This window comes from Emys orbicularis, chromosome 2 (assembly GCF_028017835.1).
Source record: "Emys orbicularis isolate rEmyOrb1 chromosome 2, rEmyOrb1.hap1, whole genome shotgun sequence".
Lineage (NCBI taxonomy): Eukaryota > Metazoa > Chordata > Testudines > Emydidae > Emys > Emys orbicularis.
In genome coordinates, this window is record NC_088684.1 from 264,823,967 (window position 1) to 264,848,074 (window position 24,108).

Consider the following 24,108-nt stretch of genomic DNA (forward strand, 5'->3'; position numbering starts at 1 on the left):
TAGCCCAGTATGCAAGGGAGTGAAGATTCAGGTGTTTTGGCCCTGATTTGGGCTTATGTTCCTTCTGCTTTAAGCTGTCAGAATGCAGGTATAACTAGCTTCTCGGGAGTTACCCAGATGTAGGGGGAATCTCTAGATGGCATAGGGCCAGCAGAACAGCCCTGCTCGGTCCCCTTCCGAACAACCCTCCAGCAGAGGGGCATGGCTAGGGAAAGTGACGCAACCAACTCCTTCTGCTGTCCAGTCATTTTTTGGCTGCTGTAATGGTCCTGTGATGGGCTGTACCTGGCCTTTGCAGCTCCCTACAGGGGGCCCTGCAGTCCTACTACACCAGACCCCAGAAAGCAGCGAGGTGGGAGGAAAAGAGCAGTAAAGGTAGATCCTCCAACCTTGCCTAGAGAGACCTCACTGAAGCAGCCATCTTGGAAGCTAGAGAGACCTGATCCTCCAAGGGCCAGAAGGACTAGTGACAACCAATCAGAGCCCAGCAGGCCCAGATAAAAGAAGTTGAGTGGCCTAGAAGGTCAGTTCCTAGTTGGGACCAGAGGTGTGAGGAAGGGTCCTCTGCTCTGGCCAGAAGCTCAAGGAACAGCCAGAGTTTGTATCTGGCTGTATTTTGCATAGCTGGGTTTGCAGAAAGAGGACCCAAGACCCTTAATCCTGAGATAAAGGCAAAGCCAAAAGGGGCTAGGTGGGAAGAGGCCCAGGGAAGAAGCAGGAACTAATTGAATTGAGCCATATCTGGCTGCTGTTTAGAGGGTCCGTGGGGTGGAACCTGGAGTTGGGTGGGCCTGGATTCCTCTACCAGCCGCAGGTAAATTGGCAGAAACCCTAAGAAGGGGACAGGACTTATTTGGGAGCATGAAGAAAGGGCAGAATTCAATGGGCCCAGAGCCAGGGCTGAAGACTGTAGTGAGGGCAAAATAGATTATTCATTGGACTCTTTACTACCCCAGAAGGACTTTGTGACTCAGCCAGAGGGCCAACCCACTGAAGACACACCAACATCCGCCTGCAGGCAAGCCAGGAGTGATAAAAGGACTGTGGTGCTACACCCTGCCACTTGGAGGCGCTCCAGAGATTAGCGCCCCTTCACAGGCCCTTTAGATGCTGTGGCAGCCAAGTGTCAGTTAAAGCAGCCAGTAGCAACCCTAGCTGTTTTGCTGATGGAAAACATTGTTGGTTCCCCCACTCACCCAAGCAACAGCTCACCTGCTCGCTCACCCCTAGAACCAGCCCTGAAAGCAACCCTCTGGAAGCTCTAGTTTATGCTGGGAACTGGACAGATCCCTGGCAGGGCACAGAATCCAGAGGGCCAGACAGGTGGTATACAGCCACTTTGTCCCATCCATCCCATCCTGGGCTTCACCGATCTCAGATTACAAGCAGCTCAGAGACAGGGCATTCGTTTCTACAAGGGATTTAATGTTGTGCTAGTCCTAAATGTGGTATGCCCAGAGCATGATCCTGAAAGAGGCTCAGCACCTTCACCTCCCATTTAAGTCAGTAGAAGTTGACAGCACTTAGTCCATTGCAGGATTGAGCTCTCAGTTCTGGACCGCTGCCAAAATATCAATACACCAGGAATCTGCAGCTACTGCTGAGCCTGCAGAGGGAGTGATATTTACTGACCTTCTTCAAGCTTTTCTTACTTCGGCAGTTGGTACTTGAATATTTCAAACTAATGCACAGATGCTCACCCCAATTTCTAGAGAATTCCTGCTGCCTTGCTCAGAACACGTACAAATAGCTGTGAACATAGGTGCCGACACTGTGGGTGCTCCAGGGCTCAAGCACCGACCGAAAAAAATAGGGGATGCTTAGCACCCGCAGGGCCAGATTAATCTTTTGTGGGCCCCAGCGCCCTCACTGTGACCCCGCCCCTGCTCTGCCTGTGCTCCGCCCCAAAGCCCCAGCCCCGCTCGGCCTCTTCCCCCCCTCAAACCGCCACCTGCCGCTTGTGTGGGCTGAGGAGGCAGAAAGGAGCACCCACCAGCGAAAACAAAAGTCAGCGCCTGTAGATGGTCCAAATCCTGAAGTCTATATTCTTTTTTTTTTTTTTTTTGGTCAGTCAGTGCTTTGCCTGAATAAGGGCGAAGTAATGAAGTAGGAAGGCCTTTGAGTTAACTCTCTCACCTCTGTTTAGTTTTGGTTGCTTGGTGCCAGACAATACAACAAAATTGTAGATTCTAATATCTTTAATTTCCTAACAGAACTGTTAAACATTTCTTAACATTAACTGCCAACCATCCTGCTCACATACTCGATCAGTGAATTTGCCACCTTGATCCTATATAAATCTATGCCATACTTTTGGAATCCAAACTTGTCCTTCTTAAACATTTGAGTATCACTTGCACAAACATAAATTTTGATAGGGTGTTTCATGCCCATAAAGCACAAAAGATTTGCCTTCCTGAGCATAGATTATAGTGAACGGTACTGTTAAGGTTCCAAAAAAAAAAAAAAAAAAAATCTAAGTCACTAAAGCAAAACCTCCTTGTTTTAACTATTGATTGTGATTGTATTCATGGTGTGCACTCATGCTGTCTGAACAGAATCATTTTTTTTAGCTGTTCAGCTGTATTCCTAATGGTAGAATCTCAATAAATGTAATGTTTTATGTAATATTAACATTTTTTATTCTAAATTCTCCTTATCCACTAAATTTTTTCCCTACTGATACATCCATGTATGTCACTGATGGTGGCCTGTTTGCATAACAGCCATGGTGTATAGAGTGGAGAGTCAGGAGATGTAGCTTCTATTCCTGACTGTGCTAATGACTTGCTGTCACGTAACCTTGAGCAAGTCACTTAACCTTTCTGTGTCTCTGTTACCCCATCAGTAAAATAGGGATAATAATGCTCACCCATCTTTGTAAAGTGTAATGAAACCTGGAGATTAAAAGTACCATATGAGTGCCAGTAGCACCTGAATACCAGAGAGATAGGTGCTTTAGAAATATTTAAATTAGCTATAAAGTATTATTTTTCCTTTCAAATATGCAGAAATAAAGCCCAGCTGGTCAGCTCCTCCTAGATGCACGTGAAACCCTGGACAAAATTATGCCATCTTGTAATTTACTATGGAGAGATCAGGCACCATGAGAGACCCTTTTCTGAGTAACAGACTCTAGAAGCAAAGTTTAATGGGCCTGATAGAAAGGGATGATTTTCCTCCTGCTTTCTGTCTCATCACCCACTGCAATGGTGTGCTGAATGTCTGGAAAACAAGCACACAGAAATTCATCTTCTCTAAGGTTTATGAATCTAATTTGCCTTCCAACCAAAACCTAGTAAGTAAAAGTTCTCTGGTAGTATTGACAACTAATGAAAAGCAGATTTCATTACTCTATGCATAATGAGTTGTCCCATATTACAAATACCAACTACAGTATTTGTATTTCATAAGAAAAGAACACACAAAACTAAGAGCAGAAAGAAATCTATTAACCACTAGTTGACTCTCTGGGTAAGTGAACTAAATTCTGGGTAGGGCTAAATTCACCTCTGATGTAACTCCATGTGAATCAATGGAGTTACATCTTGGATAATTCAAAAAATAAATCCAGACACATCTGTGGCTTTCTTTGGAACTTCACAAAGAAGGGAAATTCAGAGTTTTAGGGTTATAATCTTAAAGGGCCTGCTGTTCTCCAGAATAATAATTCAGTCCCCCTAACTTCTTTTTTCATAGTTTCTAGTGTCCGTACTGCAGCATGTAAAGCCCCTGAAACCAACTTCATCACTGCTATGGCTCCTAATCTCAATTACTACTACTCAAGTTCTCCTCTCAGTTACACTGGTGTTCCTCAAATCTGGAGTTACTCCATCGACTTCAGATTTACACCAGTGTAACTGAAAGTAGAATTTGGCCTATCAGTTTGCATCTCCAAGGTATTATAATAATTGCACAGTTAGCCTCTGTGGTATGTAACAGGAAGTGATGTATTGAAAGAGAAAATGTCTATAGCAGCTGGTAGTGGAGCTAGCAGAGGCTGCTTGGAACTTGCAAGAATTGTGCTTAATCCCATTGGGGCTGAATATATAGAAGGAGAGCTCCATTTGATGAAAAGCCAGGAAATAAAGATTTCCAGACGCAGGAGATTTATAGGAGTTGGAAAAAATGGAGGAAGGCGGAAGTAACCTGAACCAATTGAACCCTCATCTCATCCATGAAGCAAGGGCATGCAAGTCAAATTTAGATATGTATATGGAAAGTATAATATAGACATTTATGTTGGCAGATTTTTCCAAATGATTTAGGTCTAGGTAAAAAGATGCTCTTGTTAGCAATATAATTTTCAGTAATCAAAGCAAGTTGTCTTACTGAGACCTTATGATTGTTAAAATAATTTTTCTGAGTGTAGGAAGAGTAATTTTCAGCGCAGTTATGCAGAGGAGTGACTCTCTCAGCTAATTTCGACTGGAATAGTTTTCATCTGAAAGAAAAGTATACTTTAGGTCTTTGACAGTGATGATGTGTCAGATAAGATAATGAATAATGTGATAGCAGGTAGGGTAATGATCTCTTGTGTGAATATAAAAACAACAGATCTACTTTCTTGGGCTTTTCCTAGTGCTCCACATTTTTGTTCATTTTTTCCAGATTTTCATGTGATCATAGCAATCACTCAGATACAATTTTTGAAAACATATAACAGAGTTTTTTTATTATAGTTAATTAAACTACTTTTATCATTTTAGGTTATCATTTCTGATTTATACTCCTGATGTGTTTGCAAATAAAATACAATGGGATTGACTCTACTCTATCTTCTGTGTAAGTCAACCATAACGCCACAGAAGCCAATTGAATTGCCCCAGTGTAAAACCAGCATCATAACAAGAGTAGAATCAGTAAAGTAGAATGTATCTGTATTAGGCCCAGTATATCTGTTTAAATGAAACTATGATTCATATTTCATCTCAATTTAGTAAAATGAATTAGTTGTATGTAAATTTCATTGTCTAAAGTGAATTATCTATACCCTGACTTTGAAAAATACCATTGTTCTCTTAAAGGTAAAATGTTGAGATAATAATCCATTCATTACATTAGGAGCAGTTTGCATTTCAGATAAGAAGCTGAAACAATAAATGGAATCATTACCCTATTACAGTTTAAATTAACATTATTCCTTCTGGCTCCTCAATATACCAGTGACCTTTACAAGCCTTATTTATCACACATAACAAAAAACGTATACAGCTAATTTTCCAGGCGCCAACACTGATGATCATTTCTCATTATAACTACTTGTGCCACATTCTTAATTAAAAAGGTGTTATGATGTAGGTAGAATAGATTTTACTTCCCCAGAGTAAAATAAACAAAAGTTTCTGGGAGCTATTAGGATATATCTACACTGCAATTAGACACCCATACCTGGCCCATGCCAGGTGACTCAGGCTTTTGGGAGTCAGACTAAAGGGCTGTTTAATTGCGGTGTAGACATTTGAGCTTGGGCTGGAGCCCAGGCTCTAGGACCCTGCAAGGAGGGTCCCAGAGTTAGGGCTGCAGCCCAAGCACGGATGTCCCCGCAGCCCAAGCCCTGTGAGCCCAAGTCAGCTGGCATGAGCCATCCCCAGGTTTTTAATTTCAGTGCAGACATACCCTTAGAGAACAAAATGTATTCTTTCCTTCCTTACCCACCTGAGTGTTGTTAGCACTCTGGTTCATGGGCAAAACTCACTTCAGGTAGAACAGCAGTACTTCAATGGATTACCATTGCAGCAGAATATACTTTCAGTAGTTAGCAATGTGAATAAGCCATTGTGGGGCAGATTCTGTCCCCAAGTACAATATCCATGTATGGGCCAGGAAACTCAGAAGTTTCCCTCATGGAGTTTCCTCTGAATTATTTTGTTGTGGGGCAGGGAAGACCAGGGGCCCAGCCTAAAACCCGGCCAGACTTGAAGATATACTGGGACACAATGCCATCAGTGCAGAGATCCTGTACTCACACGTTATCCCTTGGCTTTGCCCTGCTCCCTGTTAACAGGGCACCAACACAGCTTCACTGCTACAGGCTCCTCAGCAGTGCCTATCCTGGGGCCATCCCAGTGTGAAGGAAGCTCCACAGCTGTCACTGTCTTTATTAACTTTCCTCTGGTGTTGATGCTGAGCACAGGGGGGATGAGGCTCATCTCCTGCCTCAGCCACTCCCTGTATACTCCTGGTTCCCCACAACCACAGAGTCCTCCATGGGTTTAAAGGAAAGGGAACACTGATGTAGAGGTGCCTGGCTCTCCCTTTCCATGTGAAGAGACTATGATCCACAAAGGGTTCTTCTTTGCACAGAACCAAGGAAATGATCTGGCCTTGACATAGCTTTTGGATTAATCTTCCATGATGCACATTGTGCATGTGAGTGTTTAGATTGGGTGTGCAGAACCTCAACGGGTATTAATACTTACTACCCTTCAGTACAGAAGAGTCAATATAAAAGCTGTGTGCTTTTCATGAAGCAATTTCAGGATGTCCAGAGAGCTTTTATTTTCTATTTTGTTTCATATTTACCAACCAGTGTAGCTCAGATGCCAATATCTAACTCTGAAATCAGAGCAGGCCAGGGGATGACAATTCTGTTTTATGACAACTTTCAATGTTTACAAATTTGGTTTCATTCTGCATCGGAATGAAAACAAAATCTTTTGAATGTTTTCATGAAACAGAAATGTGTGGAAAATGTCCATTTTTGGAACAAAAAGGGCCAGTTTTTGATTTTAGAGGTCTCTCCCGTGCCCTGGAACTCGGAAATCTTCCCATCAAAATCTTTGTCAAAACCGATCCCTCCTGGCAAAGTTTTGGTTTTGACAAAACAGCATCTTTTGATGAAAATACATTTTGTTAAAAATATTCTGACCAGCTCTATCTGTAATATTTTCCGTTAAATACGGCGCATGTTGCTCTGGTCATATTCACATTGGTGGAAAGACTGGAGAATGAGATAAGATAAATGTCTGATGATATTTCTTATGCTTTTACAGTTCTGGAAGTAACATTTTTTTTCATGCAGGGTTGCTCACTTCTTACATTTAAAATCATTAACAAGTGTAAATTCTGCTCTTTTCTTGTCTTCAAGAATCAACCTTTTAATAGGTAAAAAATGGGACTCCTGGCATTAGCAATATCTCATTCAGTGGAGGACATGTTTATATGTTACTGGCTTTTCAGTAGCATATGTGAATAAGTCTTTAGAGGTGTTTGGTTTCATATAAAAGAGGAATGTGCATAACACAAATAAAGACATTAGGCCTGATTCTCATTCTCATGATTTCTACTTGCCAACCAATGTTCAATTTCTTGCGAATGCCTGTAAGGTACAGGCTACAACTACAGGGAGCCGTGACTTTAGTATGTGATAAAGGAATGGAAAGCCATTGTTCAGTGAGGTGAAATAAACCAGATCCCCGTTAGCTATATTTTCAATTATACTAGATTAAGTGACAGATAATTAAGGAGATTGGAAGATGAGATTGCAGTTGAATCTACAGATAAATGCGCCCAACTAGGACACTAAAAAATCTGAGCACTTAAACAGTGGCTAGAAGTAAGGCTATGTTTTAGTCATGTGTATTTTTAGTAAAAGTCATGGACGGGTCATAGGCAGTAAACAAAAATTCACAGCAAGTAACCTGTCCATGACTTGTACTATATCCCTGACTAAATCTGGGGGGGAGGGGTGCTCGCGGGGGGATGGCCCGGGGGGTGCTGCAGGTGCTGGGAGGGTGGCAGCCTGGGCCGCGAGTGCGCTGGGGGGTGGCCCGGGGGATGCCACAGATGTGTAGGGAGGGGTGCAGGTGCTCAGGGGAGATGGTCCGGGGGGGGGCGCCGGCGCTCGGGGGGGCGGTCCAGGGGGCACCGCGGGTGCTCGGGTGGGAGAATCCTGGGGCCCCCCGCAGGTGCTGGGGGGTGGGAGTTGGTGGGATTGGCAGGCTCCCTACCCAGCTTCTTGGGAGCAACGACATGTCCCTCCCTAAGCTCCTAGGTCCACGCACTGCCAGCTCCGCAGCTCCCATTGACCGGGAACCGCGGCCAACGGGAACTGCGGGCACGGTGCCTGCGGGCAGAAGCAGCGCGCGGAGCTAGGAGCTGAAAGAGAGGGACATGTTGCCACTTCTGAGGAGTCCCCCCAAGGTAAGCACCACCCAGAACCCTCACCCCCTCCCACACCCCAACCCCCAGCCCTGAGCTCCCCACCCAAACTCCTCCTGCTGCTGCTGGGGGGTGGGGGAGGCGGTGGACTGAGACTGCCCCAGCGGCAGCCAGTGCAATTGGCCCAGGGGCTGTCTAAGCTGCTCAGGCAGCCCTGGAGCCAGCCACACCGGCCGCTGCAGAAGTCAGGGGGATCATGGAAAGTCACGGAATCTGTGACCTCAGTGACAAAGTCACAGCCTTAGCTATAAGGAATTAAATGGACAAGTTTCCATACAGGACAGGGAAAAGGACAAAGGGCACAGAGAAATACCTGATCATTGGCTCCCAGCACCTTTCCTTGAAACATCCAGCATTAGCCTGTGTCAGAACGAGCGTTCCATACTAGATGGACCATTGATCTGTTCCAACATGGCAATTTCTATGTGATCTGTGTTCATGGGCATTGTTGAAGGTGGGTTTAACAGATCTACATTTCTTCCAAGCATGGTCCTGGAACTGTCCAAAACACTTACTTTTTTTTAAGTGTTAAAAGTAGCTGAAAGTGTTTTTTCATTGTCAGATAAAAACATAACAAGAGAGACATTTATGACGCACACTCATTCTGTGAACAAATGAACATGAGTGTCTCTCGCTCTTTTTTACAGTTGCCACCAAATCAGAGGACTTTCATCCCCTACAGCGACCCCCAAGGAGACCGCGGAAACCCAAAACTTTAAATAATCCTGAAGACTCCACATACTATACTCTAATACATGTAAGCTTGACTAACTTTTGTGGGCAAAACCTGCCAGGCATATCTTGTCCAGCCTATCCTTTACAATGGGCAGAAGACACTCCCTTCCAGTAAAAACTGATGGGCCACAAAATTCAAATCCATAGCCAGATTTCAGACAACCCAAGATTCACACTTACTCTTTCTATTATTGTTGTATGCAGTGTTGTAGCCATGTTGGTCCCAGGATGTTAGAGAGACAGGGTGGGTGAGGTAATAAGATATTACCTAGACAGACAGACAAGGTGGGTGAAGTATTTATGTGACCTGTCTATCTAGGTATTTATAATGACTGCCATCACTGTAATATATTTAGAGTCTGATCTTGCCTAGAGAGCAAATATTAAAATATGCAGTGTTGGTATACAGCTCCCTTTACCAAATGTCAGATCACTGTTTTGAAGGAACTGGAGAAGACAAGCAGTTCAGTAAACTAATGGATTTGACTGCCTCCATGTAAAGCTTTTGGTCCAAATTCAGATATCAGTGTCTGCTTTCCACTCTTGACTGTAATGCCATTCAACACTGAAAAAGGCAAGCAGGTGAGCAGAAAGAGGGACATTTAAAAAGCAGTTCAGAAGGTTCCTATAAAGAGAGCAATTAAGTACATTTGTTAGAGGCATATGTATCTCACTGGCCTATTTTAACATCAGGTAAGAGTACAGTTGATTAAACTGACTGTCACAATTGGTCCCCTCTCAGTGGAAATTATTACAAAGGAGCAGGATAAAAGAAGTTATCACTGAAACATTCATATTTTGAAATAGAGATGGGCATATGTTGAATAGGACCTGTTTCCTGGAAAACAAGTCTTGTGAGGTTTAGGACTTTTAAATGTAAAGCGTAACACAGAATTCTGTATTTGGAATTTTATGTGAAGAAATTAACATCTTAAAGTAAATGTGTTATTGGTGCAAAGTGTATCCACAAAGCAAAGATCAAACAGTTAGGTGAAGAATCTTGGTACTTTATGAAAACTCATTTGTTATTTGTCTGACTTGGTATCAACAAAAACTGGGCATCTTTGAACCTAGTTTTCAGTAGTAGTTTTCAAAATATGAATTAACATTATTGTCAGTCAATTGTTTATTTTTCAAGAGTGAGTGAGCCTCTCTTGCTGACATTGGATACAGTGGCAAAGTTTAAGGCCCAGCAGTCTAGATCTTTGGGCCTTGGATGGAGCCCAGGCTCTAGGACCCTGCAAGGTGGGAAGGTCCCAGAGTTCAGGCTGCAGTTTGAGCCCAAACATCTACACCACAATTAAACAGCCCAAGTCAGCTGGCATGGGCCAGCCACAGGTGTCTAACTGCAGTGTAGACCCACTCTAAGTGTCTCAAACTGGGCATGCAAAAATTAGAGCTGGTTGAAAAATTTCATCAAAAGAAAATGTCATTTTGATTAAACCAAATTTTTTCACATTATCATTTTGATGACATTTCATTTTAAATAATTGGGGGAAAACATTTAGAAAATGTCCCTTTTAGACATGTTTGGAATGAAAAGTTGTAATTGTTTTGTTTTGAAACAACTTTTCATTTCAAAATATACACCTCTACCCCGATATAACGTGACCCGATATAACACGAATTTGGATATAACGCAGTAAAGTAGTGCTCCAGGGGGGTGGGGCTGCGCACTCCAGTGGATCAAAGCAAGTTTGATATAACGTGGTTTCACCTATAACACGGTAAGATTTTTTGGCTCCTGAGGACAGCGTTATATCAAGGTAGAGGTGTACTTACTTGTTTTCTATATAAAATAAAAAGGATTGAAATCTAAATGAAACATTTTGAATATATGAGAATGAAATCTTTCAACGCAAGCAAACATTTTTTCTTCCATAATTTTGTTCTGCAAAAATTTTGAAATTTGGGCTTTTCCTCTCAACTTGGGACAAAAATAATTGAAATACTGAAAATGATTTCCAACCAGCTCTACCTACAATATTGGTGGATGTCCTTGAAAATTTTGCTCTGACTCACTCTGCCTCACAGTCCCCATCTGTAAAAGTGGGAACAACAACACGAACTGGTACATATCTCACACAGTGTTCTCAGTATTAATTAATTAACAAGCCACATTCCGCCTTCACTTATCTCCATGCAACCCCACAGAAGTGCAGAGTGTTGCACAGGTGTAAATGAGGGCAGAATATGGCCCATTGATTTTTACAATGCTAGTAAGCTATATTTATTTATAGTCATCCTATCACATTAAAAGGAAAGCTATCTTTTTGTACTTGGTTATGAACTCAAGAATCTATGCCAGTGGTGGGCAACCTGGGGCGTGTGGGCCACACACAGCCCGTCAAGGTAATCCGCTTCCCACAGCTCCCATTGGCCAGGAACGGTGAACCGCAGCCACTGGGAGCTGCGGGCGGCCGTGCCTGTGGACGGTCAGTGTAAACAAACTGTCTTGCGGTCTGCCAGCGGATTACCCTGACGGGCTGCAGGTTGCCCACCACTGATCTATGCTATATCAGTTGCAGTACCCTAAATATGGTGGTTATAGGAAAGGATCCTGATTTTCTTTTCACACTGGTTTTAAACCAGTGTAATTCGCTAGCTTTCATGGAATTACTATTGATTTATATCAGTATAAGAAAGATCAAAATTAGGTACATTCTAAACTTTAAAATATATTACTTTTGAAGAGTCTTGCTGTTCTAAATGCTGCGGCATAGCATTGCTTTCTCTGAAAAGAGAGAAATCTATTATAGATTAGAAATTATTCACATTCTCAAATAACTCTCACTCCTCTGCATCTTTGGAAGGTATGTATCCCAATGGTAACATATTTCAGCAGAGTACACTGCTTATAATATATGGACCCAGTCCAGTTTTTTCTGTAAAGCCAGTGACAAAACTCCCATTGAATTTAGACTCGGACTTCAAGGCCTGACGGGACAATCGTGATCACCTAGTCTGACCTCCTGCACATTGCAGGCCACAGAACCTCACCTACCCACTCCTTTAGTAGACCCATAACCTCTGGCTGAGTTACTGAAGTTCTCAAATCATGATTTAAAGACTTCAGGTTACAAAGAATCCACCATTTACTCTAGTTAAAACCTGGAAGTGATCCATCTCCAAGGTGCAGAGAAAGGCGAAAAAACCTGAGGGTCTCTGCCAATCTGAACTGGGGCAAAATTCCTTCCTGACCCCAAATATGGTGGTCAGTTGGTCCCTGAACATCTGGGCAAGACCCACCAGCCAGACACCTGGGAAAGAATTCTCTGTAGTAACTCAGAGCCCTCCCCATCTAGCGTCCCATCTCTGGCCATTGGGGATATTTGATAGTAGCAGTCACATGGGCCACATGCCATTATAGGCAGTCTCATCATACGATTCCCTCCATAAACTTATCAAGCTCTGTCTTGAAGTCATTTTGGATTTTTGTCCCCACTGCTTCCCTTGGAAGGCTGTTCCAGAACTTCGCTCCTCTGATTGTTAGAAACCTTTATCTAATTTCAAACCTAAACTTCTTGATGGCCAGTTTATATCCCTTTGTTCTTGTGTCCACTTCGGCGCTTAGCTTAAATAACACCTCTCCCTCCCTGGTATTTATCCCTCTGATGTATTTATAGAGAGCAATCATATCTCCCCTCAGCCTTCTTTTGGTTAGGCTAAACAAGCCAAACTCCTTGAGTCTCCTATCATGACGTAGGTTTTCCTCCTAGTAGCCCTTCTCTGCATCTGTTCCGCTTTAAATTTATCTTTCTTAAATGCGGGAGACCAGAACTGCACACAGTAGTCAAGATGAGGTTTCACCAGTGCCTTGTATAATGGTAATAACATGTCTTTATCTCTACTGAAATACCTCACCTGATGGACCTTGGACTACATTAGCCTCTTTCACGGCCTCATCACATTGGCAGCTCATAGTCATCCTGTGATCAACCAATACACCCAGGTCTTCCTCCTCCTCTGTCCCTTCCAACAGATATGTCCCCAGCTTGCAGCAAAAATTCTTGTTGTTAGTCCCTAAGTTCATGAACTTGCACTATTAAATTTCATCCCATTTCTATTATTCCAGTTTTCAAGGTCATCCAGATCTTTTTGTATGATATTCTGGACCTCCTCCTTATATGCAATATCTCCCAACTTTATGTCATCCGCAAATTTTACTGGCACACTCCGACTTTATGTGCCACTGTCATTAATGACCGATCCCTGAGGAACCCCATTAGTAACCTCCCCCCAACCTGTGAGTTCACCTTTCAGTATGACCTGTTGTAGTCTCCCCTTTAACCAGTTCCTTATCCACCTTATCCCCATCTTCTCCAGTTGAACTAATAATTTCCCATGTGGAACTGTGTCAAATGCCTTACTGAAATCCAGGTTGATTAGATCTACTGCGTTTCCTTTGTCTAAAAAATCCCGAGTTATTTTCTTAAAGAAAGAAATCAGGTTGGGCTGGCATGAGCTGCCTTTTGTAAAACCATTTGTTGAGAATGAGTTTGGGCCTCCTCACAGTGAATAGCTAATATCCATATAAACTGGCATAGCATATATAAAAGTCTGCCTAAATTGGACAGTGTTTGTCAATTTTATTAAAGCAGATATAGGATTTGGAAGTTTGATATTCCCCTCCTTCTTCTGATTAGTTTCTTTTATTTGTGTACAGTATAGTTACCAGTACTAGCGGCATTTTCTTATACAGATAAACAAGCACAAAGATTATTAAAAATTGCTACAGCACATACTTTTTTTTTTTGCTTGACAAATTATGTTCTACCATTATACAAGGCATATTTTTCTTAGTAAGAATTATAGGAAAGTCTTATATTTAACATGCCCATGTATTGGACCTTTGCGTAAAAATGCTCCAGTGTTAAAAAAAAGTGATGCCATTTTTTTAAAATTGCTTGATGTTTTCTTAGAAATCAATCCAAGAAGAAAAACGGAAACCAAGAAAAAACAGGTAATTTTTTCTTCTCTATTTACTTATCCCATGGTAATTGTTATAATGCTCCAGAAACAGTGTTAAGCTGCACTGTCAACAAAGTAAAACCAAGAGTTAAGAAAAGGATATCGTTATTTGATGGTACACAGAGAGGTACGATTTGCAAGGTAAAATTATACCATTGTAAAGAACAAAATACATTATAATAATAAACGAAGACACAGTCCAGCACAAAGACCATTCTTTCTAAATCAAAGAAATAATTGAGGGTGCTTAAAATTCCAGTTCAAAACAGGTGAGCAACCAGTCACTTCATTAGCAAAAATCCAAGGAAGGATGGTGCTCCCCTTCTGAGAAACAACCTCTTGGAAATATAAAAACCACAAACAGAAACAGTTTATATATTCATAAGAAGTAAGAAAACCAAAATGCCCACTGCCAATTCAATAGTAAAGCTTTTCTCACTGTGTAATTGAAATGCTTTGGTGGATATCCACATGCATATATTTTCTTGGAGCTATATATATGCAGATCTCTCTATGGTTCTGGCAAATATTCAGCACATAGCTTCTGGCAAAGATTAAACCCACAGCTTTGCCCCATATATGGACCTGTACTTAATGCTTTTTGTGCTGCTTCCCTGTGACCATGCACTCCTGAATATGCTTCTTAGGCTACAGCTATACTAGGAGCACTTCACCAGTATCGGAATACTGGTAGACTATACTGGCAAAGCAGTCCTAGGGTGGACACAGGTTTACCAGCAAAGCTGTGCTTTGTACTGGTATAGTAAAACCACCCACCGTAAGGCAAACAAGCTCTACCAGAAAATTAGAATAAGGGCTTCTGCTGGTCAGACTCAGGGATCATATCTCTTCACACCCCAGACCGAAGTACCTCTGTCAGCAGAAGTCTATAGTGCAGACCTGGCCTTAGCTGTTCCTTTATTTGATATATAGTAGCATGGTGGCGGTGGCCTATTCATAAGGCTCAGTCCTGTGTGATGCTGAATGCCCTCAGCTCTCATTGAAGGCAGTGGGAAATGGGGACACAACACCTTGCACGAGACACTCAATACCCCGCATGATTGGAAACATCAATCTGCAGCTGAAGCTGCAGGATGCAAACTTCATATAGAATATATCTAAACCAGCAAATATATATTTGAGAGAATGTATGGTAAAAAAGGGTACTCCCCTTTAAGAGTCAGGCTGGAGGCTACAGCTTGCAGCCTGGGGATAATCAAGGAGGCCCTGTCCCCCTGGGGGCTGACCCATATAAACAGGAACAGGAAGTGGAGTACGGGAGAGAGAGGGAATAGAAGCCAGGCAGGCTGCAATGGGGTGGTAGTTACTCTCTGAGGCACTATGAGACAAGCCTAAACTGACTCACAGACTTGGGCATAGACTGTCGGCTTGGGAGCCTTGATCTACAGTCCTGATGAACTGTTTGTTACAATGGTTCCTGTCCTGAAGTCTGATTAAAAACGGGACATGGTATTGTGTTAATATGTGTTGGTTTCTTCTTGGCTGGGCAGTTAAAGTGAATCTATTGCTGCTCCACTTGGGGAAACTAAGGTGGTGCACACCTGCAGTGCCACACTGAGCCACAAGGTAGCATGCAGGAACTGCATACACCTTTACAATCAATAAAATGCAACCACATGCTTAAGCTCAGTCTTGCATTCAGCTGTATTTCAGCCACCAGTTACGTTGCATGTTGAATGACCCATTTGGTGTAGCAGTAAGTTTAGTTTTTGTATTTTGAGGCTGAGCTCTTCACTCAATGGCCCCATTATGCATTTCTGGTTTATGTCTGTGTCCCCACATGACACTGTCAACTCTAGATCACAGATCTGCTTGTGGTGCCAGTTGGATCTTGGGAAATTTCCAAATATAGGGTTTCTCCCAGTCAGCTCCTCTTCTGGTGAGTTATTTGACCAGTTCATGTCTGGACAAGAAATTCATTCATTGGACCTGAATTTCTTCTCACTTATACCAGTTTTATACCACTATTGCTACTGGATTCAATGGAATTACTTCTGATTTACACTAGGTGTGAAAGAAGAATACTGCCCAGTATCTTTCAAGTCACCCTTAGGACTTTTTTTTCCTAGTCATTTTAAACTTTGTGGTTTTCAAATAGTGTGTTTCCTTAGGCATCCTGAAGCAATGCATGCAAAGAATGTTCGTGCTCTCTCTCATATATACAATCTCCAGCAATACACTGATATACTATTTGTTATTATTATTTATATTAAAGTAGTATCTGAGGCCCCTTTCAGTAACAGCGTCCCATTCTGCTAGATGCTGTAAGTTTCGGCCTGCTAGATGCCCAGTAGTCCTTTCTAATATTCTCTACACAAAATTTCCATTTCTTAAATATTAACTTATTTAAAGAGAATTCTTGGGCTTGCTAGAGGATGGACTGACAGCTCTAGAAACTAAAGGCCTCTGTACACAGCATAGGAATAGCCTGTGAAGAAGCCATGCATTTTTTCCATATCATCCCAATAACATGACACACTTTTGACCTGGAGAAATTACTCTCTAGGTCCATTCAATCCTTTGTCTACCTGCTGAGACTGGCAAGAAGAGTGCTGAATAATACCATCCTGGCCACTAGGATGTGTACTGAGGTTGGCAACTCATTTCATATACTGTATGTTACAAAACCTTTCCAATGGGTAATAACTTTCAGATAAATAAATAGCCTGAGCAAGATATATAAATAGGTGACATTGAAAGAAAGTCCCTGTGTCACTTTGCAAATTGCCTGAAAAATCCAATTCCCTAGCAGTTTTCTGCTTTGTCACCCATGATCTGAAAGTGTTAAATACACAGATGATTATCTTCTTGTTACTTATGGATCAATGTAATCCATTCATTTCTAAGCCCAAAGTCCTCCAGAGAGTGTCACAAATCTACTGATATCCCTAAATTCTAGAGCTTGAATTTGAATCTCTTGAACTAGCTGAACACAGCCTATTAAATCGTGTCCTAGAGTACATTTTTGTGGTCAAAGAATAAATCCCTGAAAACAGGTGATTATAATGGAAGTACTAACAGAGTCTTAATTATATCATTAAGAATGGCATTGCTGAAAACTGTCCAGTAACCTTAGATCTCTAAATCTCAGAACTGCCTTGAGATATGCAGGTGCACATTGATACATCTTAACAAAATCAGCCACAACTCATGCATGCACAGATATAAAAGCTGATTCTACAAAGTACTTGGTATGTGATTATATATTTGCTGGTAGATTCAACCCTAAATTATTAGTTCAAAATTATAACCATCTGCATTTTTATTAGTTACATTTCCAGGACCAGAGTTTTGTGCTTATATAATTTTCTACCACAGTCAACATATCAAAAGTCCTCAGATATTGGCTGATAAGGAAAATGAAGGTTGTGATTCATTACTTTATTTTCGCTGGGAAAATGTTGCAAAACAGAATTGGTGATTTAGAACTTTTATGTATTTACAGTCTGGGCAAGGTGCTAGATTTAGAAGATTTCTATTACCAAGAAATTTCATCAAGTGATTCCATCTCAAATGATAGTAATTCTAGCACAAGAGAAAAGAGGCCACCAGTGGAGCTCAGAGATTCATCTTTAACTATTACTGAAGGGTAAGTAATACCAAATAATAGTAGGAACAAAAGAAATGCTGTGTAACCTACTTTAAAAAGTTATGGATGCAAACTTATTTTTGTACATTTCATACTGAAGACAAAAGTACAGTATATGCATTCAAACTAGCTATAAATCAATTAATTATTTTTTACGAAATCTTGTAAAATAATAATTCAGGAATTAAAAAAATGTATATATGCTTAGCTGAAAAATTCCTTTCTTCAAAATAAGGTCCAAAGACAGTACAAACAGTCTTCAGCCTGCTTACAATTTGGGGAGCAGAACTCTGGCAAGGCAATCTCAGCCATACAACCATTTTGCTGAAGAACCTGCCAATTTTGTTCTGCCTCCACAGCTCTAGATAAGATGGACAGACCTCCTTGCTGTACATCTTTGGATCTCAAACTTTTTGCCAAACTAAAGCAAAATCTAAAAGTTAAATTTCTGTTTCAGTTAGGATTGTGTGGCTCTAGGCCAGACTTTTAGCCTGACTTTTGGAGCTGAGAAACCTGGTTCTTGACAACTTCTTTTTTTTCCTATTGCACTGAACCAACACATGCCCTACAGCCTCTGCTTGATACCAGTATGACAGACAAGCAAGGGAAAATCCTGAAGGGAAAACCTGGTTCATCAGCCTTCTCCCTACATAGATTTTTCAGGTCATTAATTGCATGTGACCTTTTGCCTCTTCACTCAAAATGCTTTTGAGATATGCACCACTAGGCTAGGGGCCTGATTGTGCTCTCACTTAAATCAATGAGAATTTTGCCACTGAATGCAGTGGAAACAGGTGCAAGGCATAAAATGCATGCCTTATTATGCTCTGCTCTGATGTTAATCTGCAGTCACGGTATTGGAGTAACTGGAGTAACTCCAGATCTCCTGTGTGTAACTGAGAGCAGAATTTACCCCCTGTTCATGGTTTATTACTTAAGTATCAACTACAGTTCAACATTCAGTGGCCACTTCAGTTGGAATTCTTGTGTGAGTAAGGCGAGTACGATTTAGTCCTAGAGAAAGTGAACGCTTATACTTGTTTGTTGCCATCTGGGACTCTACACTGCACCCCTAAGTGTAGCTCACCAGACATTTCAATAGTTATTTCAAAATAATATATACTTTCCAAACAATGGTTTTATGTTTAATCACATTACATAGGAATGACTTCAGTTCAATTAATTAGGTCTGCTGTCTAAATGGAAGACCAGCTTTCAAAAATGCAATTTGCCACCTGAAAACCATGAGCGGGGTTCTAAACTGTGACCTTTGCAGTGTCCAGTCTGAAACAGTGGAACAGACCCTCAGCAGGTATAGAACAGGAGTAGCTCCATTTATGTCAATGGAGCTACCTGATTTACACCAGCTGACAATCTGATCCAATGTCTAATAGGCAAGAATTACCTCCAAAGCCTTCCCTGTTATCCTGACATTTTTACTATGTACTTAATAATTCCTCCCTTTTTTGAAAAAACATGTTTTCTTTGAGCATTCCTCTGTTCTGCTAAAATGTATTTGCTCTGGGATGCCGGCTCTATTCTGCAGAGTGGGGAGAGGCCTGGAGAAGGCAGCTGTTTTTGCTGAGGGTGAAGGTTAAGCAGTTGATTAGCAGTATTTGCTGAAGTAAATGTTTTGACTTTAATTTCTAAAGCGCTTCTGCATTTAATCCCTAGGTCAAGGGTTGCAGAGAGCCCCCTGGACGAGAGCAAAACTGAAGATAATCCCTATGACTACAGAAAACTGCTACGGAAAACCTCTCAGCGCCGGCGCCTTATCCAGCAGTTTTAGCTGCTGCTGCCATTTGGATTTTATTAGCATAATCTTTTTTTATGATTTTGTACCGTATGCTTTTTTTTGTATTATCTCTAATATTTCAGGTTTACAGTGAATATGAATTATTGTAGTTTACAGCCCAAAACTGTTTTAAAGGGACACTGTCAAGTTAAGAATTGTAAATTTAAAAAGAATCTTGCTGATGTTACTTATTAATATACTTTAGATTACTAAAATTGAAATAATTTTTAAAAACAAATGTACTTCCTGTATATTGTTTTCCTTTTTACATTTCTCTCGTCTTATACAAAATAGACTAGTCAGTTTCTCTTTTGTTTATAGTCATTTCCTAGTCAATTGAGTTTTCAGGTTCCCATGCACTCGCACAATGCTAGCACACTAGCACAAAACGATTTTTTTAAAACAAATTACTTCACTGGATTTTTTTTAAGAATTCCAAAGAAGAATTTCTTTTGGTTTTAAGTCTACAATGCCTAAATTTGGGGCCAAATCTGCATGTTTCAAGTGTCCCTTTAATACAAACAAATGTAAATTTTTGTTTGGTAGTATATTATATATCAATTTATTTTCTTATTGACTTTAACTACAGTAAAGTTACTGAGGGAAGGTGTTTAAAGGACAATATAGGATGTGTATTCTTTACCTTGGAAATGTTTATATACAGGGTAATATAACCACAACCCTCTCTTCTACCTCTGAGCTTTGTGGCTAAACATTGAACTCTTAAATCTTGTTTGCTTTATTCTCCTTTTTAAATTTGCATTGGATTTTTAGGACTCTTAATCTCAGAGAGACTGAGAAGTGGCTAGGAAAATGTGGATTGGTCTATTGCTGCCTAAAATGCAAAGACCGTTCTTAATTCCGCCAGAAGTGTATTGGGTACAAAGTAGCCGCCACTTTGTTCAAAATTTCACCCAAATTCCTATTTTTAAAGAAATTATTTTAGAGAAAGGATGTAGATAACTGGAACATTCACATTTGTGATTGACAGTGATTAACAGCTGCATGTTCCAAGCTGCCAGGCAAGAATGGCAGATTTTACCAGGCCAATATTCTGAGCAGTGTAAGAGCCGAATCCTGGTCCCTTACTCAGGCCAGGTGTCCCATTGCAGTGATTACTGGTGGGAGTAAAACCAGCAGGGTAGAGCTCTGCACAAACTATCTTTAGACACTTCTGGCACTCTAATTTAGCCCTCTTTCCATAGACATGTAATTGGTGCTTCGTATTTTTACAGTAGTTAAAAGATTAAAAACCATGTTTAAATTGCTGCAGTGTACAATGTGCTAGAAAACATTGGGTTTGATTTTTAAAGTCCTCTTAAAATTGCTCTCTCCATTATTACAATGGCAAAATAAATAAACAACAATACAAAAGTCAGGGACAGGCTTGGCTGCATTTGAATTACTCCTAGCAGAGGTGCAATCACGGGTGTGTGGGCGGGGGTGGATTGAGAAAGGAGGAGAGGAGAGAAGAGCAGTCACTTTACATTGAAACTCCGCTTGGTATTTCCTCCACATTGCCTTACATGGGGGCATCAGCTGGAAATTGGAAGGGATCAGAGCAGATCTGTTATTTCACAGAAAGAAACCACAGGGCTGATATTCCTTCTTTTCTCGTCAGGCTATTCTCTAAACTGATGAAGGCATTTCAGTGAGACCAACGCCTAGAATGTTATTAGTTAGCACCGCTGCTTGGATTAACACCCGGGTCTACCAAAAGGGGAGTGGGTGCAAGTCAAGATGCAGTAAGACCCTCCATTGAACTGAGTATTAGGTGAGTGAGGCCTATCAACAAAGGATCAGCCTTAGCCTCTAGCCCTGGCACCGTCTCCATCCTGCTCGCACTCCAGTTCTCTCTAAGATTTGCTCTGTGGATGGAAAAATCATGATGTTGGGCAGTTTAGACTAAACACAATTTCACCCTACCTCTCCCCTGTCCATAGTCTCCTACATACAGGGGGGTTGCTTAAACTATCTACCATGCTGGCAGGATTAAAAGGCTGGGCCTGAGATGTACCTTAGAACAGAGCGCGGGTCGGCCTGTTCCCAAGAAGATTCTAGAGAACACTTCAGGAAACAACTAGGGTGCATGTCTGTGTTGATTGCCCATGTAGAGAACAGCTGGTGGCTGTCAATTTCACACCTGCAATGCCATGCAAGGTGCTAGTGTAACAAGAGGGGCAGGGAAAAGAAGGCCTGTGACAGAGGCTTTCCATAGGACGCTCCTAAAGATGGACTTTTACTGCCCAAGTGCCTGTACCTAGAAAGAGATGGGGAAAGAAGGAGATGCCCGAAAAGCTGCCACAAGGCGGATCATCCCTAGGCTGTGAGCTCTGCGCTGTCTCAGAGGTACCTGTTTGCCACGGTCCTTATCCTGGACAGTCAACACTAAGGCGCAAAGTTATGATAACCGCACAGAGTTACAGAAGTGTTGGGTTGTGCGGGACAGAGGTTTTATTGTGCTGGGTCCTTGGCATGGTCTGTTAGAGCCCATCTCTAACCACTCAGTGCAGGCACAGGCTGGCTCCGTGCGTAAGGTTGCCAACTTTCTACTCACATAAAACCAAACACCCTTGCCCTGCCCCCCACCCTGCCCCTCCTCTGAGGCCCTGCCCCTTCTCTGAGGCCCCACCCCCACTCACTCCATCTCCCCTCCCTCTGTCACTCGCTCTCCCCACCCTCATTCACTCATTTTCACTGAGCTGGCTCAGGGGGTTGGTGTCGGGAGGGGGTGAGGGCTCCAGCTGGGGGTGCAGCCTCTGGGGAGGGGCCAGACATGAGGAGTTCAGGGTGCGGGAGGGGGCTCTGGCCTGAGGCGGGGGTTGGGGTGCGGGAGGGGGTATGGGCTCTGGACTGGGTGTGCGGGTTCCGGGGTGGGGCCAGAAAAGAGGAGTTCAGGGTGTGGGAGAGGACTCCAGGCTGAGGCAGTGGGTTGGGATGCAGGAGGGGGTGAGGGCTATGGGGGATGAGGGTGGGGGAATGAGGGTTTGGGGTGCAGGAGGAGACTCCAGGCTGGGTCCAAGAGGTTTGGAGGGCAGGAGGGGAATCAGGGCTAGGGCAGGGAGTTGGGGCGCAGGAGGGGGGGTCAGGGGTGCAGGCTCCGGGTGATGCTTACTTCAGGCAGCTCCCAGAAGCAGGGTCATGTTTCCCCCTCTGGCTCCTAAGCAGAGGCACAGCCAGGCAACTCTGCGCACTGCCCCATCTGCAGGCACCACCCACAATTCCTGGCCAATGGGTGCTGTGGAGCTGGCACTCGGGGCAGGGGCAGTGTTTGGAGCCCCCTGGCTGCCCTTAGGCGTAGGAACTGGAGGGAGGATATGACGCTGCTTCCGGGAACCCCACAGAGCCAGGGCAGGTAGGGAGCCTGCCTTAGCCCCGGGGACCGGACTTCTAACTGCCCAGTCAGCACCGCTACCACGGTCCCTTTTCAACTGCCTTTCTGGTGGAAAACCGGACAGCTGGCAAGTGCAACCCTAGGTCGCCAGCGGCGCACAGGAGACCACTCAGCGTTGTACCTAACTCGCAGGGCTCGAGCAGACCAAGGCCTGGAGCACGCTGGGAAGAGCCACCAGCCCGCGCCCCGCAGCGGCCAGGCGGGATTTCCAGCGTGGTCTGTGGAGAGCCACCATCTCCGCGCTAGGCTGGCCTCCCATTCTCCTTCACAAGGCGCCCAGCCCAGGAGCACAGGAAGGGCCCTGGCACTTGCAAAACCAGGGGCCACCGCAGACTAAACAACCCCCCCGGGAGCGGGGCTGCTCCTCTTACCCGAACAGCGCAGGACTTGCCAGCGCTGCCTGGGCCCGTCTCTCCGCTCGGCGCTGCTCCAGCGGGCGATGAATGACGGCAATTATGGCCTTCCCGGCGCGGCTTTGTTTGGTGCAGCTGCGCCAGGGGGCAGGGCTCGCTTTCCCGGAGCCCCTTCGACATGCGGGTTTTAAAGGGGGGGACGAGGGAGGAGCTGTGCGGCCACCCGAGCCACCCTAGCGGGGCTGAGGGACGGTGATACTCAGTACGGACTGAGGTTTGCTCTGCTCCATCCCAGCCGAGGCGGGCGGCGCCTGGCCGGGGTAGATGAAGGCTACACACCCTTGCTTGCGCTCCCTCTTGCCCCGCAGGTGCAGGCTGAGCCGCAGGACGCCAGTGAAGGCTGGTTTGCATGTGGCTTTTCGACAGGGGGATCCTGAGCCAAAGGCCCTGGCAACCAAGTCCCACAGTGAACGTCTGGCTTCATTCCCTCCGTGCTCAGCAGCAGTACGGGGAAGTGTGGAGCCCTCCTCCCTTGCCCCACACCTCGCTGGGCGCTGACAGGCAGCCACTCCTTTGACTTGGGCGGCTCCAGTCTCGGCGCCCCCCTGCAGGCCTGCGAAGGCCGGAGGGCGTGGGGGATGCACGGCTGCGCGGCCGGCAGGGCCCAGGCCGGAGAAGCTGCACGCCTGTAACTCGGCTCCCGCCGGGCCTCTCGCGCTCCACTGGACGCCTCGCTTGGCGTCGCACAAAGGCCGGCTACGTGCTGCTTCCCAGCACGGCGGCGAGCCTTTGCTCTGGACGGCTCCGCGGGCGGGCCCAGACAATGGGGTGTGCGCTGAGTCTGAACTGACTTACCCCGGCAGCCTCTGCGTGGAGCCGAGGAGACAGACGGGGTGTGATGAACTGGAGCGAGACCGATCCACCTTCCAGATCATTGACTTGGCTGGCGGCTACCCAGCTGATCTGGGGGTTGTCACCAAAGGGAGATGAATAGACACATCGGTCTGCAAACCGATGGCATTTCTGGGCTAATAGAGCCGCTGATTAACAATCCTGCAGCCCTTGTCTCCGGCTATCGCCTCGCTGT

The 24,108-nt window shown here is 43.8% G+C and overlaps 1 protein-coding gene across 2 annotated transcripts in view; it reads left to right on the plus strand.

Annotated features, from left to right (window-relative positions):
* MYO3A (myosin IIIA) overlaps positions 1 to 19,268 on the plus strand; it is a 187,444-nt gene extending 168,176 nt beyond the window's left edge. For both annotated transcript variants that reach the window (XM_065398708.1, XM_065398707.1), the window contains exons 33-36: positions 8,811 to 8,920; positions 13,821 to 13,861; positions 17,336 to 17,479; positions 19,154 to 19,268. In XM_065398708.1, the coding sequence (XP_065254780.1) occupies positions 8,811 to 8,920; positions 13,821 to 13,861; positions 17,336 to 17,479; positions 19,154 to 19,268 (410 nt within the window). The remainder of the gene's footprint in view (positions 1 to 8,810; positions 8,921 to 13,820; positions 13,862 to 17,335; positions 17,480 to 19,153) is intronic.
* The last annotated feature ends 4,840 nt before the right edge of the window (positions 19,269 to 24,108 follow it).